The sequence below is a fragment of the Crinia signifera genome, chromosome 1, assembly GCF_055691185.1.
Source record: "Crinia signifera chromosome 1, ASM5569118v1, whole genome shotgun sequence".
NCBI lineage: Eukaryota > Metazoa > Chordata > Amphibia > Anura > Myobatrachidae > Crinia > Crinia signifera.
Window position 1 is genome coordinate 248,293,725 of NC_139217.1, and position 18,792 is coordinate 248,312,516.

Here is an 18,792-nt window from a genome sequence, read left to right on the forward strand (position 1 = left end):
TATAAAAAAAATAACATTCTAGGTTCTGAATCTGAATAGTAGTCAGAGGAATGCACGTGGCTCACAGACAGCCATTTTCCTTTGCAAGGGGGTCATGTAAATATTAATCATGAATACAAAAAGGACTGATTATTCTATGAGAAAATATGATGCTTATGTTTTGTCTGGATTTACTATCCAAGAAAAGTGCTTAACTTCAGTATCAAATTTATTGCACAGGATGAGGGAATCTGTTTTTTTGAGGTGTACTTGGGATTTTCTATTAAATCAATGATTTCATTTTGAAAAAAAAAAAAAAATAAAGAAATGATATTAATATTGTTACTAAATAGACTTTTTCCTTTTCCTTTGCAATAAATGGCTTACATTTGAGTCTTAAGAACGAAAGGCTGCTGCTGGGTCCCCATTCCTGGTAATGGGAACCACTCTTGCCAACTGAAATGGAGTAACTGGTACAGGGGCAAACAGTGGTAAACTAAGCGTACTGCTGTTTGTTAAATACTGAAAATACTGAAAGTAGGACAAACTGTATGTCTCAGTGTTAAAAGGGGCCCTTAATTCGAAATATTGTTTTGATAGTACTCAGAAATTTATGTTAGTTCAAGGTTGAACTTTATGGACGCAAGTCTTTTTTTCAGCCTAAACTATTTTGTAACTATGCAATACTTCAACTTTAGTACCTGTCTTCAAAATATCATTGGCTTTGGTGTTGCCCAGTTTTGCTGCTTGGATAAGATGAATAGCTGTCACAGACTCATCATTCTTTAAGGACATTCCCTCCACTAATAGAGAGTCCTCTGTGTAACAATGGAAAAAGAACAGATGTTAAAAGATTTTTAGTGCAATTTTAGGGGTTAACCGTTCCAGCATAACATTTCCATAAGGGGCCAATGAGCACGTTTCTAACAAAGCATTGCAGATTATTCAAACCGCCAAATGATGTTATGGAGGTAAGTTTTTGCTCTGATGTACTCAAAAATGTATAAAAAACAAAAACCTGCAAATGCAGATCATGGCAAATATTATGCTGCTTTCACACCTCAAAACTGGCTTAGACCCGGTATTTAAAACATTACTTAAAACGGGTCCAAGCAGGTTAATGTCCCTTACCCAACGCACATATTACCCGGTATTATACCAGGTATAAGCAGGTTTGCGGTGTGAAAGCACTCTATCACTGATCGGCAATGAGGCCTTACCTGAGGTAAGGTTGCCCCGGCAACATGGCGGAGTCCGGTGGAGGGGAGTATGGAGGCAGGTCCCGGGTGGGGCTGGCTATCGGGGGGTGACATATGGGAGTCCGGGGGATCCGGCAGGCAGAAAGGGCTCTGGCACACTTATCGCCACGGAGGTCCCGCTCTGTGCATATTTAATGAGCGGGACCCAGAGCAGTGAATATTTAATGAGTGGGCCCCCACCCCCTGTATATGTAATGAGCAGACCCGCTGCATTAATTATTCACTGCACTGGCTCCCACTCATTAGATATGCACAGAGCAGGACCTCCGTGGCGATAAGTGTGCCAGAGCCCCGGACTCCCGTATGTCACCGCCGTTAGCCAGCTCAGTGCTCACTACTACCAGGTTCCTAAATACCGTTTCAGACACGTTCATGATTCTGAAACGTATAGGACATTGTTTTCTACCTGTATAAGAAATACCGGTATTTCTTAAACGGGTAAAGCACCCTGGAGCTTTCACACTGCAGCTCTAAACGTTTTAAAAAGCAAAAAAAAAAAGGCAATATACTGTTTAAGAGCTGTATTGTGAAAGGATTATTAGTATATAACGAAGAACTGTGCATGCATTTGTTGAACTAGGACAAGAGATAGACTGGCACCTAGTGGCAGCACTTTACTTTGCAAGAAGAAAAGCGGCAATGTACAATATAACATTTGTATACTCATTTAATTGTATAACTATTTCTTGAAATTCAATTGTTATTTTTCAGAAGCAACGTTTATATAGAATTTGTATTAATGGTTTTCCTTTGCTATCAGCATAAAGTGTGTGATAGATCCCAAGTATTCACAGGAAACAGCTCTAAGAAGGCACTCCAACTGTGGCCAGTACATAATGAGTTTATAGCTTACATAAAGGATTAAGGGGCCCATTATTTAACATATAATATTTGCATCCAATTCGTTTTTGGGGGTTCGCCGTACATATTAAGTATCCCCCAAATGTATCAGGAGAGGCCGCAGCAGGAATCTCCGGTCCCTGCTGTGATCCCTCCTGCACCGCCGCCAGCCGCTTCGGGGCTCTCCTGATACATTTGGGGGATATGTGATGCTGCCCGGGGATCAACATTGGGCAGCATTGCAGTGGGTCCCTAGACTACTGCCATTCTGAGATGGCAGAAGCCCAGGGCTACAGACCGCATGGCCAGCAGGACAGACCCCCCCTAGCATCCAGTAAAGTAGAACACAGGGATGGGCTCTTTTCAGAGCCCCTGTCTCTGCAGCTGCAGGGACATACACATTGCCAAAAGTATTGCAAATTGCAATGCCGTCCTGGGTGGTAAATCCTGCCCAGATCGCAATGCGATATGTGATCCTGTAGTAAATGCCCCCCATAGCCTCTTCTAGCCTTGTTAGAAGTTATAAGGAGACTCACTATCATGCAAGTTCTTTGCATCTCTCTGCAGAGCAATTCCAGATGCATATGCTTCAATACAACCACGGCTGCCGCACATACACTCCGGTCCTTCTAAAGACACCATAATGTGGCCTAGTTCACCAGCACAATACGAGCTGCCATGTACAAGTTCATTCTGATGGATCACTCCGCCGCCAATACCTGAAACAGAACATAGATACCAGCACATTAGCAAGTCTGGGGATACACCTATTACTCAACTGCTAAAGTGGTAATGAACCACTTACAACCTTTCCTAACACTTTTCTGAGGTTTACAGACACCGAAGAAACACTGTGGTATTTAAATACATATCTTTAAATTAATTCAGGAGTTTAAATCATGTAATAGCTAATGGAGCCTTCCAATATACATACAACAAGCCAGTGTATAAACTACCACTGGAGATCAAAAGCTCAATACATTACAATGCATCATTTAAAAACAAACCACACATTTAAAGTAGACCACCGCCTTTTATGTTCCCTAGTTCTGTAATGCATACCTGTCCCTGTAATCACTGTGACAAAATCTGCCACCCCTATGCCTTGGCCAAATTTCTTCTCTGCCAACGCAGCACAGTTTCCATCATTATCCACCCACACTGGTAGGTGCAGTGTGTCAGATATGGGGGTTCGCAGGTCAACTGAGCACCATTCTTGGATTAACTTTGTAGAATGAAGTACTACACCCTCTTGTGGGTTTACACGCCCACCTGTAGAAATACCTAGGCAATATAAAAAAAATATATATATATAAAAAAGAAATAAATGCAAATTTCCTATTTCATACAGGTATAATGCAGCTGCAAGGTTCGATTTCTAAAAGTATGGTATAACCAGCAGATGAGCATCTTTGTATAGGGCTGCGCTATGCAAAGCCATCCACCCCCCTGCTGACAGTGCCATGCAGGGAGAAAGCGGCTCAGTGTGTATGCACTGAGCAGCTTCCCCCCCAGCGATGACAGCGGTCATCCCTGTCCATACACGCTGGGCATAATCGCCCAGTATGTATGGACCTTTAGGGGAGTATTCAATCTCCTGCCGCTATTTTCGATGGGAGAAATAGCGACTGGGACCGACTGCTTCTAAAGTCGCCCCCTTTCTGCCAAGATCCGTGTTCAATGCTGGTGGGATCTCGGCTGAAAGGGGACGACTTTAGAAGCAGTCGGGCCCGTTCTGCCGGGAACGGCCATGGATTGTCGAGCTACTGGCCAAGGCTCGACGAACCATGACAAATCTCTCGGGCCACACCCCCCTTTTTCGAGTTAGGCAGGTGAGACATTGAATTCCACCTGCAGATTGTCAGTCGAGCCGGCCAAGAACAGGACAGGGTCACGGCTGTCGGGCCAGCCCGACAGTCGTGACCCGGGATTAAATATCTCCCTCGGAGAGCAAGCTTCCATAGAAACATAATGAATTAGACAGACTATCATACAAGGCAACAATGTTATTAGAGGCAACTTCAAAAGGGGGATGTCGGTTATAGCTAAAATATAGCCTGCATGAATCCTGTCTAAAGTGCAGAAAAGGGAGAGCGATGCTAAGGGGTTTATTTACTATGGTGGGAGTTGTATTGGAAGATGAGATGTTGCCCATAGCAACTAAATCAGAATCTACTTATTTAGTACATTCTAGAAGATAGGTATAATCTGATTTCAACAGAACTCCTATTTTAGTAAATAAACCCCTGCATCCTATTTAAGAGAGGAGCGACCGTTGTTTTTTCTGAAACCTGGAGCACCAAGCCTAAAATAATTACAAACAATTATTTTCACAGAAACGGCTCTTCCTTTACTAATAACTTAGCAGTGATCCTCACCAACTAAAGGAGACACTTAGTCACCAGGACCTTCCTTATTCCTTCTTGGAAATTTCTCAATATGCTAAAAACAACAACTGTAATAGATGTAATGTATTTGCATCAGCCTTTCCACCACTTACAGACTGCAAATGCAGTCTCGGGGCCAACAGCAGTACATTTTTATTTTTGCTCATCCTGCAATCTCACTTTCAATACCATTTTGGATAATTAAGTTCCTGGTTACAGGTTATATTAATTTGAAAGATGTGTGGTCCCCTCAGTACATTAAAAGCAATAATATCTTGGTAACTGCTTTACTAGTACATTAAAATAATGTTCCTAATGACTCCATGCAGCAAAATGTACTATTTAATCAGCCCCCCTTTTTTTTTTTTTTTTTAAAGACATACTATTCAAAAATCGTCCTCAGAAAAAAGAAATGAAATTCACCTGACATTCATCCAACCACTGAGGAGATACGAATACAGAACATTTTGGCTTATAGCACAGTCTCTTAAGGACAATGCCAAGCAAATCATAATGGGAGTGGGCATTATTGTCCACAATTAAAATGCTGTCTGACATTGAGCATGCCAATAAAAGGTTAACAATAATGGTAACCAGCCTGATTAGTATTCTACATATGGAAGCTGCGGGTCTTCATTTATGCAAACAGGGGTGGAGTGTGGAATTTTTAGCTACAGCCTACAAAGACACCCCATCCCAGAGATGAAATGAGAGATAGTCACAGGTACATACCCACTCCAAGTATTCTGCAGTTTAGAGTAACTGCCTCTGATGCTGCTTCAACACACATCTTTATAATTAAATTAATCCTATCCTCATATGTTTTAGGATTGGGTTGTACATATTTCTTAATAATCTGTCCCTGCAAAACAGAATTAATATGTAGTTAACACATTCATTTTAATTAGTGTTTGCATGTATTAATATGTAGTATAACTTCTCCCAGGCCATTCCCACCACATGTTGTCTCTTTAGTAAGCAGCCAGTAATTATACATTTTCACCGTGTCATTGGTAGGTTTGCACCACAATCTTTCAGATTTGCAAAAAAAAAAAAAAATTCCCTTCCACAAACAGGTTTCTTCTAATAGCTCCAAATTCTACACTGTCACTTCATCGCTTTCTTCTGTAGATTCCTTACAAAATCCTAAGGCCATTGAACGTTTATGTATATCTAGGCCTTTTAGACAAAAAGTACCATTCTATCGTTACACATGAATCTCCACCTCTGGAGCCTCATGAACAATTTTGGGAAAAGATTTAGGTACTTCCCTTGAAGACACTTGGGAGGCAATTCCCCTTAACATCTCCAAATGTCCTATTAGTGTCTCCATCAATGAAAGCTCCTATAAATTATATACCAGATGGTACCTTGTCAGAGAGTGTTTTAAAATATCACGGTGGACAAGTTCATATGGCCACCATGTAAAGGACTCCTGGTGTGACTCCTCACAGTATCTCTCGACCATTTATTTCCCGTTCCGATTACATTATCCACCTACATTTCTTTGCATTTCATATCCATCTAATTTATACAACTTTTCCCCTTGCCCCCCCCCCCCCCCAAGTTCAATACCCTTTATTTAAATATTTTAACTTAAACTCACTTTCACCCACATTTCTGTTTTTTCCCTCTTTACTCTTTTCTTCTTCTTTTTACTCCTTAATAGTCGATTATTCTGACACACAACTTTCATCCAACCTATTTTCCAATCTTTTCCTTTTCCCCTCCTCTTCTTACTTTGAATTTTTCTTTAGAGAATTTATTATTGCTCTATGTTACACCATTTCACTTGTTTATTTCTGCCTTTGTGTATTAGGTTTAGGGTTTAACTTGTCATCTATTCTTTTTTTATGACCAGTGCTGTTTTTTCAACAGGAACTAGCAGGAACTCCGTTCCTGAACCTCTCATTAAATAGGACATCATCAGGAACTGGGTTCCTAAACCTGTTCTGGGCCAAAATACTTTCCATAAGGTAAGTTATCTATCTCGGTTTTTATTTAATCAATCCACCCCCAGTCCCGGAGTTCCTGGACCTATTTTTCCAGATAAAAAGTACTGTTCTGACTAACTCTTTAATCTTTGTTTGATAACATCTCAATAAAATGATGGAAGAAAACAAAAAGTTGTATAACAAACTTGCCTAAGATGTATCAACTAATAAGTAAACAAGGTCACATGCATAGCTAACCAACAATTCACACAATTATTCATCTTCATAGAGTTATTAAAAGCTTGAACAGTGCTGCATATTAAGTTGGCACTTTATAAAAGGACACTTACCTTCATGCTGACAATTGCTATCCTGAGGTTTGTCCCTCCTAGATCAACAGCCAAAGCGCTCAGTGTTTCCAAAATATGATCAATGTCTTGAGATATGTTTTCTTTTACAGGAGGAAAACAAAACTTCTTCTGTAACGTTTCTGACAAACTGATTGACTTCAAATACTTCACAATCCTCGGGACAGAATTACCATCACCATAAATCTTTGAGCTAGGCAAAAGGAAAATATTGTGCTCAGTTTCAATGCATAAATAGAGCAAAAAACTTCTCCTAAAAAGCAGCGAGAAAAATAAAAACGCAAAAAATACCTTACCAAGGGTAACGTTTTCCAAATTGCAGCTGAAGTGCATGAACGATTTTATTCTCTGTGTCTGCATCTCGAACATGAAGAACATTTTCACCTGAAAATGGATACACATATTAAGACATTGTCTAGAGGAGTTACATACAAGAACATGTATAAAAAAAATATTTGAGGTAAAAAGCCTGAACATTTTGACAATTGCACCAATCACCTACCAATAGTGCATTTAAATAGCTGCTAGACCAAAGCACTTTTTGACAGAAATAAAAATACAGTTCATCCAGAAAGAATTCACAGCGCTTCACTTTTTCCCCCATCAACATTCTACACACAATACCCTATAATGAGAATGTAAAAAAAAAAAAAAAAAAAAGCTTTGGGGGGCTTTTTGCAAATGTATTAACAATAAAAAAAACTAAGAAATGACATGTACAAAAGTATTCACAGCCTTTGCCATGAAGCTCAAGTGCATCCTGTTTCACTTTCCACTGATAGTCGTTGAGATGTTCCTACAGCTTAACCGGAGCCCACCTGTGGTAAATCCAGCTTATTGGACATGATTTGGAAAGGCATACACCTGTCTATATAAGGTCCCACACTTGACAGAGCATGTCAGAGCACAAACCAAGCATTAAGTTAAAGGAATTGTCTGTAGACCTCCGAGTCGGGATTGTCTCGAGGCACAAATCTGGGAAAGGGTAGAGTAAAATATCTGCTACTTTGAAGGTCCTAATGAGCACAGTGGCCTCCCTAATCCGTAATGGGGGACGTTTGGAACCTCCAGGACTCTTGCTAGAGCTGTCTGGCCCAAACTGAGTGATTGGGGAGAAGGTCCCTAGTCAGGGAGGCGACCAACCTAATGGTCCCTGACGGGGGATAAAAGGCAGTTTTAAAGCCGTTAAGGAAGAAATGAATTATAAAGTATTTTGTCTGATCACTCACTCACTATTGTTTTTAAGTTGCAACTATGGCCGGGTTTTGTGCAGTCCAGGTATAGTTAATCCCACTCACCTGTTTCTCTGCCTGTCTGACGTGTTCCCAAGTTGATAACTGGGGTTCCAAAAGCTCCTGCTTCCCGCACACCACAGCTGCTGTTCCCAATCATACATCCTGCATGAGCAACCAACTGTATGAACTGCTCAAATGGTACATGCTTCACTGCTCTGAAGTTGGGATGGTGCTCCACTCCTTTCTTCCTAATTACTCGTACCATTTCCTTACTTCCTGTAACAAGCACAAATGCAATTCTACTTTAGAACAGAATGACATTTTCTGCAATTCAAGTCAAACTCCAAATGAAGAGGTTTTATTATTTAAATCTGTAGAGTAAGCAAATATACATCTAGACTTCCATAGAAACTCACCCGCATCAATGTTTGGGAAGAGAACCAAGGTCTTTTTATTAAAGGAGATGAGCGCATCTAAGGTAAACTCAAACATCTTCACTGAATGTTTAATATCGGTGGTGACTGGATGCTGTAAAGCTACAATATATTCCTCAGGCTTCACATCATCACCTATGGAGAGAAGAGGGAATACACACATGTGAAATACTATTTACAGGTACAGTAGTGTCATGGTTTCCTTAAGTAAGCCAAGATAGTCGAGGTTCCCTGTACAAGCTGTAGTGCGTCCGGTGAATTTCTTAGTGTGGATGCCAGAACAGCTCCAATTTGATTAACTTGGGAAATAAATTATTGCAATTTATGAAGTACATTTACCAACCCACAAAAAACAAACAAACAAAAAAACTTTACATTTTATGGGTAGAAAACGAGCACACCGAGTGAAATAAATATGACGTGCGTATAAGTGTTTGCAACTGTGATTTATTATTGAATTACACATACCGAGCCACTTCTTGATCACACCCATGTAGTCCTTGTTTTTCAAATTGAGCAGCTTGTCGTAAGAGGGGCATCCGGCCAAGAGGATGCGGTCATGGTCCTCACACATGGCAATGAGGTGCTGTTCTGCACTACGGGTGCAGCACACATGGTAATGGGAAAGTTTAGTGATGGCATGTCTGATTGAGTCATCTATCGTTCCACTGACTTCACCTCCTTCTATATGAAGAATTCTTATGTTCATCAGGGCAGCAGTGGTAGCTAAAGCTAGAGCATCAAATCTATCCCCGTGGACAACTATCATGTCTGGTTGTAACCGGTTTAACACATCTGGCAATTTCACCAAAGCAAGGCCTACTGATTCCACCATGGCAGCTTCATCCTCCCCCCTCACAATGGTATGTAGTCTTGCCTGTATATCAAAATCATCTTGCTCAATCATTCTATATGTATTCCTAAGAGAATGGAGATAACACCACCGTTAGTATAACATAACCATGTTACCGGGCAAAATAAGATACGAGAGATATGGTACCTCACAATGTATTTTTGCCTGGGAAAAAAAAAGAAAGAGATGGTCTGATAGCATGATATGTGGCCGATAGACATTATCGGGGAATACAAATAGGACCCTTTTTTCCCTCTGGCAAAAAATATTTAGTTTTATAACTATAAAACATGGGATGCGGGATAACTACCCGGGATCCATGTGTTCTAGCAGATCAGAAGGCTACATCTTGGGGATTATGTTTTGGGTGCCTGAGACATCAGAAGCAAAATCTGCAATATATGCCAGGTTATCGGGGCTAATTGGATTGGCTCAGGTGAACCTATCTGGCTGCAGGAATTTACCACAGCTAATTGGATATTGCCCTAAGACTAAAAAGGTCTATGCACAAATTATCTCTGACGTCTACATTTTACCAGTTCTCATTATTCAAAGTATATTGTGTGATAAAGGGACAGTACAGTAACAAGTTATTTTTAACAATATATTCACAAAAAAAAAACTAAAACAAGACATTCTTTGTGACATAACGCCAATGATCATCAAACAAGTAAAGTCACAGGGTAACACAATGTGATGTTGCCAATCTATGGAGACAAAAGACAATTGTAGAAGGCAACTGACGTGCAGGAAATGTCTGCTCAAACAACTTTGTGCAATAAAGCTCAATTACCTACTTAGTACACACAACCTAACTGCAGTTTAACTTCATTAATTAAACAAGGGTAAGGCAGAGTAAGGAGCAACAGAACAACAAACAGAGTATAATGTAATGTGGAAAAGTATAAGCCATACTGCGTGGAATTGTTTTCAAACTGGAATTGAAAACCAAGCTAGGATAGGCCTCTTTGCAAATCAAAATCTCTGCATTTTAAATCTGACCCAACGGCTGTTTATTAGAGTATTTTATGTACAAACATAAAGAGTGACATTCTATGGAATGAGATCTGCGTTTTTTTGCGTTAATTAGACAACAAAATGGCGATATCACCAAAAACACGAATTAGGTTACAGACTTATCCGGCGCTTCGTAGCGTATTCCTCTGCCGAAAGATCCTTCAGCATATATTCCACATACAAGGGATATAAACAAAATCTCTCATGGTGTAGTACCACATGTAAAGAATTTAATACATAAGAGACAATACAGACAATAGAAACAATTTAGATTAAATTGTAACAATTCAACAATAAAATGAATCCTCCGTTTGCCAGCATGTAAAAGGGGGTAATTACCAGATAAATGGGAACTGTAGACGCACAGTTCAAATGGGCATGTTGAAATAATTCCCTGGAGTTTTAGGATGGCGATATCGCATTTTTCCTTCAAATCGCCAATTTAATGGGATGCGCTAAGGGACTGAAATCGCATATTATGTGCGTTAAGGCATGCTGACCAAAAGTGCGAGATTAATTCACATTTTTTTCGCATCCAGATGTTTTCGTACAGAACAGTATACAACTCGCTTATTTAATGCTATGCGCATTTGCAAATCGCAATTTTTAGTTGTCTAATTATCGCACTTATTTCAGACCAGGGTCTGTTTGGCGAATTAGCCAGAACCCTGCACAGATCGCAATGTTCTGTGCAGGGTTCTGGTGTTAAAAAAAAAACGGTTAAAATAAAAAAAAAAAAACGAGCGCGGGGTCCCCCGCCAGAGCATAACCAGCCCTGGACTCATTGAGCCGGTGCTGGTGACATAAAATCAGGGTCCCGACAAATCGGGGTCCCCTTGATTTCATGAAACCAGCACCAGGCTCAAGGTCCGGCGCTGGTTCACAAAATACGGGGGACAAAATGACTAGGGGTCCCCCGTATTTTAAGAACCAGCACCGGACCCAACCAGCCAGCAGGGTAATGCCACAGCCGGGGGACACTTATTATATAAGGTCCCGCGGCCAAAGCATTAACCCCCTGGCTGGTCAGCATGGGCAGGGGTCCTGGGGAAGTGGGGACCCCCCCAATAAATGGGGTCCCCCCCCTCCAGGACTTACCAGCCCATGCTGATAGTCCGGGGCTGTCCCCGATGCCCCTGGGCGGTGGGCATCGGGCTGATGAATTGTGTAAAAAAAAAGAAGTAAAACTTTTGTTTTCTACTGGCGAACTATGAGTCCCAGCAAGCCTACCCCGCATGCTGGGACTTGGAGAACCACAAGTCCCAGCATGTGGGGCATTAAAGGGCCCGCTGGCACTTGTAGTTCTACAGTACAAAAAATAGTTAAAGAAAACACACTGACACCCTGAAAAATAAAAGTTTAATACACACAAAACACACACACACTGATACTTACCTACCTTGAGCCCGTAGGTCGGTCCCTGGATCCTGGGTCCGGGCTCCGGGGCTCCAGAGCAGAAGAGTCCGGTTCCGGGGCCTTGGTCCTGGGGGTTCCGGGGCTCCTGGCCTGAAGAATCCGGGGTCCGAGGTATTCCCCAGGGGTACCTAAGGAAGGAAATCCTACTCACCTGGTCCCCGGCGACGACCTCGGCATCCTCTCCGGCTGAAGCGCTGCTCCCATCTGGTACCCGGCTTACAGGACTTCACCGGCGCAGAGATGTTTCTTCCTCGGCGTCTCTGGACAGAATGATTTCTGGCCAATCAGGAGCCGAGAAAGTCGGCTCCTGATTGGCCAGAAATCATTCTGACTATAGACGCCGAGGAAGAAACATCTCTGCGCCGGTGAAGTCCTGTAAGCCGGGTACCAGATGGGAGCAGCGATTCAGCCGGAGAGGATGCCGAGGTCGTCGCCGGGGACCAGGTGAGTAGGATTTCCTTCCTTAGGTACCCCTGGGGACTACCTCGGATCCCGGACCCCGGATTCTTCAGGCCAGGAGCCCCGGAACCCCAGGACCAGGACCAAGGCCCCGGAACCGGACTCTTCTGCCCTGGAGCCCGGATCCAGGGACCGACCTACGGGCTCAAGGTAGGTAAGTATCAGTGTGTGTGTGTTCTGTGTGTATTAAACTTTTTTCAGGGTGTCAGTGTGTTTTCTTTAACTATTTTATGTACTGTAGAACTACAAGTGCCAGCGGGCCCTTTAATGCCCCGCATGCTGGGACTTGTGGTTCTCCAAGTCCCAGCATGCGGGGTAGGCTTGCTGGGACTCATAGTTTGCCAGTAGAAAACAATAGTTTTACTTCTTTTTTTTTACACAATTCATCAGCCCGATGCCCACCGCCCAGGGGCATCGGGGACAGCCCCGGACTATCAGCATGGGCTGGTAAGTCCTGGAGGGGGGGGGTCCCCACTTCCCCAGGACCCCTGCTGACCAGCCAGGGGGTTAATGCTTTGGCCGCGGGACCTTATATAATAAGTGTCCCCCGGCTGTGGCATTACCCTGCTGGCTGGTTGGGTCCGGTGCTGGTTCTTAAAATACGGGGGACCCCTAGTCATTTTGTCCCCCGTATTTTGGGAACCAGCGCCGGACCTTGAGCCTGGTGCTGGTTTCATGAAATCAAGGGGACCCCGATTTGTCGGGGACCCTGATTTTATGTCACCAGCACCGGCTCAATGAGCCCGGGGCTGGTTATGCTCGGGCGCGGGACCCTGCGCGCGTTTTCTTTTTTTTACTTTGCGCTTTCCTGCAAACGTGCGATTTTCAGACATGAAAATCGCACATTTTCAGGACTAAAGACAGCGCACCAATTCGCACCACTTCGCACTTTTCAGGCTCCAATGCGCATCACAAATATGCGAATTTTGACTGAAAAGTGCGATTTGAAAAAGTGCGATTTGCGGCGATGTGGTGCGCTAAAAAAACATGCGCATTTATCTCAATCCATAGAATGTCACCCAAAATCTGATGACAGCTAAGAACCATTTGGCCCATCATGTCTGCCCCCCCCCCCCCCCCCCCTTATCCTTTTGGCAACCTTAACACTATTTGATTCTTAGGTCTTTTTACCTGGTTAAACCTCTGGTATATTTCAAAGTCTCTATCATGCCCGCAGTTGTGGAACTTGTGAGTGGTTGGACCAGGTGCAAAAATATAATTTGGGCCCCCCTCCTACACCTAAGTTCACAATATGCCACACAGCATTGGGTGGCAGCAGTGGTCCCCTCAGTCGCCCTTGTGCAATGCACCTGCTGCACTAATGGTAGTCCTACCTCTGCATGCCTGCATTTCCCTTCTTTGCTTCAAACTGCTTCTAACGATTTTCTAGCCTTTCCTGGTAAGTTTTGTGATGCAGGCCATGTACCATTTTAGCTGCCCATTGTTCTTACAGGACCAGTTCTGAATACCCTATGATCAGTTTTCCAAAACTAGAGAACCAATACCTTTTGTGCCAAGAGCCCTCTATGACGTCATCAGATCACTGAAATGCTGGCCACACAATTTTACACTCCCTATGTGATACGAAGAATAAAAAAGTAATATCTAGTATAAAACATACCCATAGTCATCAATCAGGTGAGATCCTAGAACCACTACACTCAGTTCAAAGTGGTCTGCTTCTGCTTTGATACCAAACATAATAGGAGCCAGCTTTGAGTAATCTGCCCTGTTGCAGGTAGCCACACATACTCGAAGTTTTCTTTGGTTTGCTTTCTTCTCCATGACAACTTTCTGCTTTGATAGTTTCTCAAAATAAAGTGCCTGCAAAACACAGTAGACATAAAGCTGTAAGAAAATGGTAGCAAAACTTTAAACAAAACATAACCTAGTGTCAATCCTTTACATGTGGGTCTAGTTATCTCTCATAGGGCCTTATTCTAGTTCACTCTGACAAAATCCTTCTTAGATGGACAAAACCATGTGCACTGCAGGTGGGGCAGATGTAACTTCTGCAGAGAGAATTAGATTTGGGTGGGGTTTTACTTCAAAGTGAGATCTATATTGCAGTGTAAAAATAAAGCAGCCAGTATTTACCCTGCACAGAAAACAAATAACTCACCCAAATCCAATTCTCTCTGCACGTTTTACATCTGCCCCTCTGCAGTGCACATGGTTTTGTCCATTTAAGAAGGATTTTGTCAGAAAGAGTAAACTAGAATAAGGCCCATTTTAGGCTTAGTAAATTACCAGCCAATCAGGTCTGCCAAGTTACAGGTTGTGTTTCAGGAGCTGATTGGATGGCACTTTATCTCGCCCCAAAGCTTAGCACATAAATCCCCTCATGTGGAATTTTACAAACATTCTTACATAGTAGTTAAGGCTGAATAAAGACTTGCGTCCATCTAGTTCAGCGGTAGGGAATCTCCGGCCCGCGGGCGTATATTGCCCCCGCAGCCGGTCTGTGTGGCCCACCCTCCCGGCAGTTATTCAGGGAGCCAAGTACAGGGGAATCTCGCAAGAGCTACCGACCTCTCATGAGATTTCCCCTGTACTTGACTCCCTGCACAGCCGCCGGACCACACAGACCGGCGACTCTTAAACTGCGGCAGCCGCCGGAGTGTGGACGGCCGCAGCAGGGTAAATTGTAAACAATTTTTTTTTTTTTTATATGCCCTCCCCCCCAGACAGAAACGGCCCTTGGCCCCAGAAAGGTTCCGCACTCCTGATCTAGTTCAACCTTGGTTTTAGTGAGTATAATCTATTAGCTTATCCCATTAGTTATACTTCGTGTTTTCTGGTGTCCTTAAAAGACAGATTATGATTATTGTTTGTACCCCTGGATTTTTTTAACCAACAGATGTTTGTCCAATCTTCTTTTAAATGTATTTATTGTGTCTGCTGACACCACCTCAAAGAGAGTTCCACAATTTTGCTGCCCTGACCGTAAAAAATGTTTCCTTCTAAGGCAGCAAAATCTTTCCTCCAATCTAAACTCATGCCCCCGTTTGTTCAACCCGTCCTCAGATTGAATTCTCCATTCCCTTTATTAGCTCTGTTGCTCTTCTCTGGATTTTTTCCAGTTCTAGAATGTCCTTTTTATAGTGCGGGGCCCAGAATTATACTCCATATTCCACATGCAGTCTAACCAATGCTTTGTACAATGGCGTAATTACTTTTGAGTCCCTAGTTTCCATACCCCTTTTTATACATGCTAGTATCCGGTTGGCCTTATTAGTTGCTATGTGACATTGAGCCTTGCACCCCAGTTTGCTATCAATTATGACCCCTAAGTCCTTTTCAGTTTCTGAGTTACCCAATGCCTCCCCCTTTAGGTTATAGCTAGCACATTGGTTATCTCTCCCAAGATGCATAACCTTGCATTTGTCCACACTGAACCTCATATTCCACTTTTTTGCCCACTCATCTAATTTATTGAGATCGATTTGAAGTGTGGAGATATCCTCGTTGATCTAATTACTCTGCTCAGATTTGTGTCATCTGCAAAGATAGAAACATTGCTGAGTATTCCCACTCCAATATCGTTAATGAATATGTTAAACAAAATGGGCCCCAGTACCGACTCCTGTGGCACTCCGCTTAGAACTGTTGTCATATTGGATACTGCGACATTCACAACCACTCTGTTCTCTCGTACACAGCCAGTTCCCTACCCATCTACAAATTATTACCCCTAGTCCAAGTTCCTCCATTTTATTTATCAACTTATGTGGCACTGTATCAAAAGCCAAGAAGATCACATCTACTGCATTTCCATTATCAAGGTTTTTGCTGACATCCTCATAGAAGTCTAGCAAATTTGTTTGGCATGATTGATTTTTCACAAACCCATGTTGGTTAATACTAATTAAGTTATGAAGATCTAAATATTTTTGGATACCATCCCATAAAATCCCTCAAATATTTTACCTACTATGGATGTTAAACTCACAGGTCTGTAGTTAGCTGGGTCATCCCTTTTTCCTTTTTTGAATATTGGTGCTACCTCTGCTATTCTCCAGTCCTTTGGTACCCTACCCAATGAAAGGAAGTTTACAAAAACATAATAGAGGGGTCGCTATTTCCTCCCTTAATTCCTTTAGAACCCTAGGATGAATCGCACCTGGGCCTGGCGATTTGTTTGTTTTGATTTTGCTGAGCAGCGATTTTATCTTTTCTGTCGTGAAATCGATGTTAAGATCTAGCTTGTTCGTCCCATTTGTGGTACCTGTATGCACCGGTGTCTGCTCCTCCCTAGTAAACACTGATGAGAAAAACTCGCTTAACAGTTCTGCTTTTCCTTTATCTTCTGTAAAGCTGGATTCAGTATTGAATCCCGGCGGTCGGGATCCCGGCGTTCAGAATCCCGACAGACGAAATGCCGACAAGGGGGGGGACGTGGATCGCCCCTCCTTGCGGGCTCGCTGCGCTCGCCACGCAGCGGGCCCGGTACCTCGCTACGCTCGGCACACTAATTTATTCTCCCTCCAGGGGTGTCGTGGACACCCCAGGAGGGAGAAAGTGTCGGCATTTCGGCGGTCGGGATTCTGAACGCCGGGATTGTAACTGCATCCCGTAAAGCTTTGTCCATTAATATTGGTTAATGGACCTAAGTTTTCTTTTTTTTTTTTTTAAATATTCTTTTTATTGTCTTTTCTTCAAACAAAACAATACAAAGGATGAGCAATTTGGCATCTGACATTAGAAATTGACAATAGGAATGCTTCTCACTAAGGTGTTAGGCACCTCTTAAGTCTATGAAAACATTACAAACAGGGATCCGTGAACCGAAGTGCGATACTGTGATAAAAACTTTGCTCCGAGGGAGCTCTAGGTTTAACATAAACTATACCAGAAGTAGTGTGGGCAGACTGCTTGGGCAAAAGCAGAGCGGGAGAGTGCCTAGGTGCATGGAGAATGCTGAGCTAGGAGGTGAGAAGATAGCCTTGTTGCCTTAAAGTGACAACGTATGGTGTTAGACTATAAAAAAAAGGGGGGAAAAAGTGGGGGAGAGGAAGGTTAGGTAGAGCAGGATATTATATTAGGGTGAACGAGTAGAGGTTTAGGGAAAGATTAGGAGTGACCGAGGTATAGGATAAGGAAGGGGGTGAATGGAAGTAGAATTCGAAGTGTATGGGTAGTTATGTTGGAAGGAAAAGACATAGAGAGAGAGAGGTGTACGGCTATGAAGGAATATGTTGGAGCTATTAATACTTCTTTGCTGGGCTATTTGGGTAAGAAGAGAGGTTTTAGTCGTAAACAGAGGACAGAAATTAAATGGAAACACATAAGAATGCAGTTTTAGGGTTATTAAAATCCCGATATAACACTATATTTAACCTCTCTGTCTCCACAACTCATGTTCAGAGCAACAGTAAGTGGATTAAGGTGAGGTGGGTTATTGCTTTATGAGGGTCTTATGGATGCTAAGAGTCCCTTGGGAACCAGGAAGCGTTGAGGAATGGTTTCAAGATGTCTTTACGAGAGGGATCTGGGAGGTAAAAGATAAATGGTTTCCAAATGTTGTAGAACTGCAATGATGAGGCGTCGGAATGCATATCCATGGTGGAACGTCGTTCCAACATTAGAAGTTGTAAAAGTTTCTGTGTGAGTTCGTTGAGAGAAGGGGGTAGTCTTGAGGTCCAGTGTATTAGGATGAGTTTCTTTGCAACTGTTATGATTTTAATCAATAGTGGGATTATGGTGTGGGCGTTGTTCTGAAGATTCAGGGCACTGAAATGAAGAAATATATAGGAAACAATTTCTGGTGGGTACCGGATTCCTAGCAGGTTGTATATGAAGAGACCAATTTTATTCCAGAAGCGTTTTATTTTACTGCAGTCCCATATACAGTGTTGGAATGAGGCGGAGTGGTGATGGCATTTCTGGCATATACCTGTTTCTTCTTGGACCCAGTGTTTTCTCTGTGCAGGAGAGATGTAAGCTCTATGTAGAAATCTGAAGTGAACTTCTTGTAGATATGCTGAATGGAGGTGTTTGTATGCTTTGTTATAAGATTTCAATAGATATTCCATATCTTCTATGTTGGGAATACATTCCTTCCATGGAGCTGCTATTACTGTCCATAATTTGCGGGATTCAATTAGACTCAGTTGTGAATAGAGCTGCTTTGTGTGGTAGGGAGCAAGGGATATTGATCTTAACACTGCATTTAACACATCGGGAGAATTTATAACAGTGCATGCCCTGTGAAGAGACAGAGCGTAATGTCTGGTCTGTAAATACATATAAAAATGCTGCGGAGGGAGAGCGTACTTTTCCTGAAGAGCAGAGAATGGATGTATCCGTCCCCCAGGGTCGAAGACTTTGGATATATTAGTGAGACCTTTTTCTTTCCAGGTGTAGAAGTTATGGTTAGATAGAGAAGGAGGGAAAGCTGGGTTGCCCCAGACAGGGACATACGGAGAGCTGCGGTGATCTCTATGGAGCTTTTTATTCAGGGTTTGCCACACAGAGTAAGTGTCGTGAAAGATGATGTTGTTGCGTAAGTTAGTGGGAATTGTTTTAGCGTCAGAGTGTAGCAGTCCCGCTGGGGAGTATGGATGGAATAAGTCTTGATCTAGTTGGGCTGACGTATATGTAGATTCACT

General features: G+C 42.6%; 1 protein-coding gene across 2 annotated transcripts in view; it reads right to left on the reverse strand.

The window, feature by feature from the left end:
- Positions 1 to 18,792, reverse strand: part of GNE (glucosamine (UDP-N-acetyl)-2-epimerase/N-acetylmannosamine kinase) — a 52,977-nt gene that overhangs the window by 3,199 nt on the left and 30,986 nt on the right. For both annotated transcript variants that reach the window (XM_083179934.1, XM_083179942.1), the window contains exons 2-11: positions 13,803 to 14,005; positions 8,905 to 9,356; positions 8,419 to 8,571; positions 8,066 to 8,278; positions 7,064 to 7,151; positions 6,750 to 6,960; positions 5,198 to 5,327; positions 3,141 to 3,362; positions 2,615 to 2,797; positions 681 to 797 (exon numbers count right to left, since the gene is read on the reverse strand). In XM_083179934.1, coding sequence (XP_083036060.1) covers positions 681 to 797; positions 2,615 to 2,797; positions 3,141 to 3,362; positions 5,198 to 5,327; positions 6,750 to 6,960; positions 7,064 to 7,151; positions 8,066 to 8,278; positions 8,419 to 8,571; positions 8,905 to 9,356; positions 13,803 to 14,005 — 1,972 coding nt within the window. The remainder of the gene's footprint in view (positions 1 to 680; positions 798 to 2,614; positions 2,798 to 3,140; positions 3,363 to 5,197; positions 5,328 to 6,749; positions 6,961 to 7,063; positions 7,152 to 8,065; positions 8,279 to 8,418; positions 8,572 to 8,904; positions 9,357 to 13,802; positions 14,006 to 18,792) is intronic.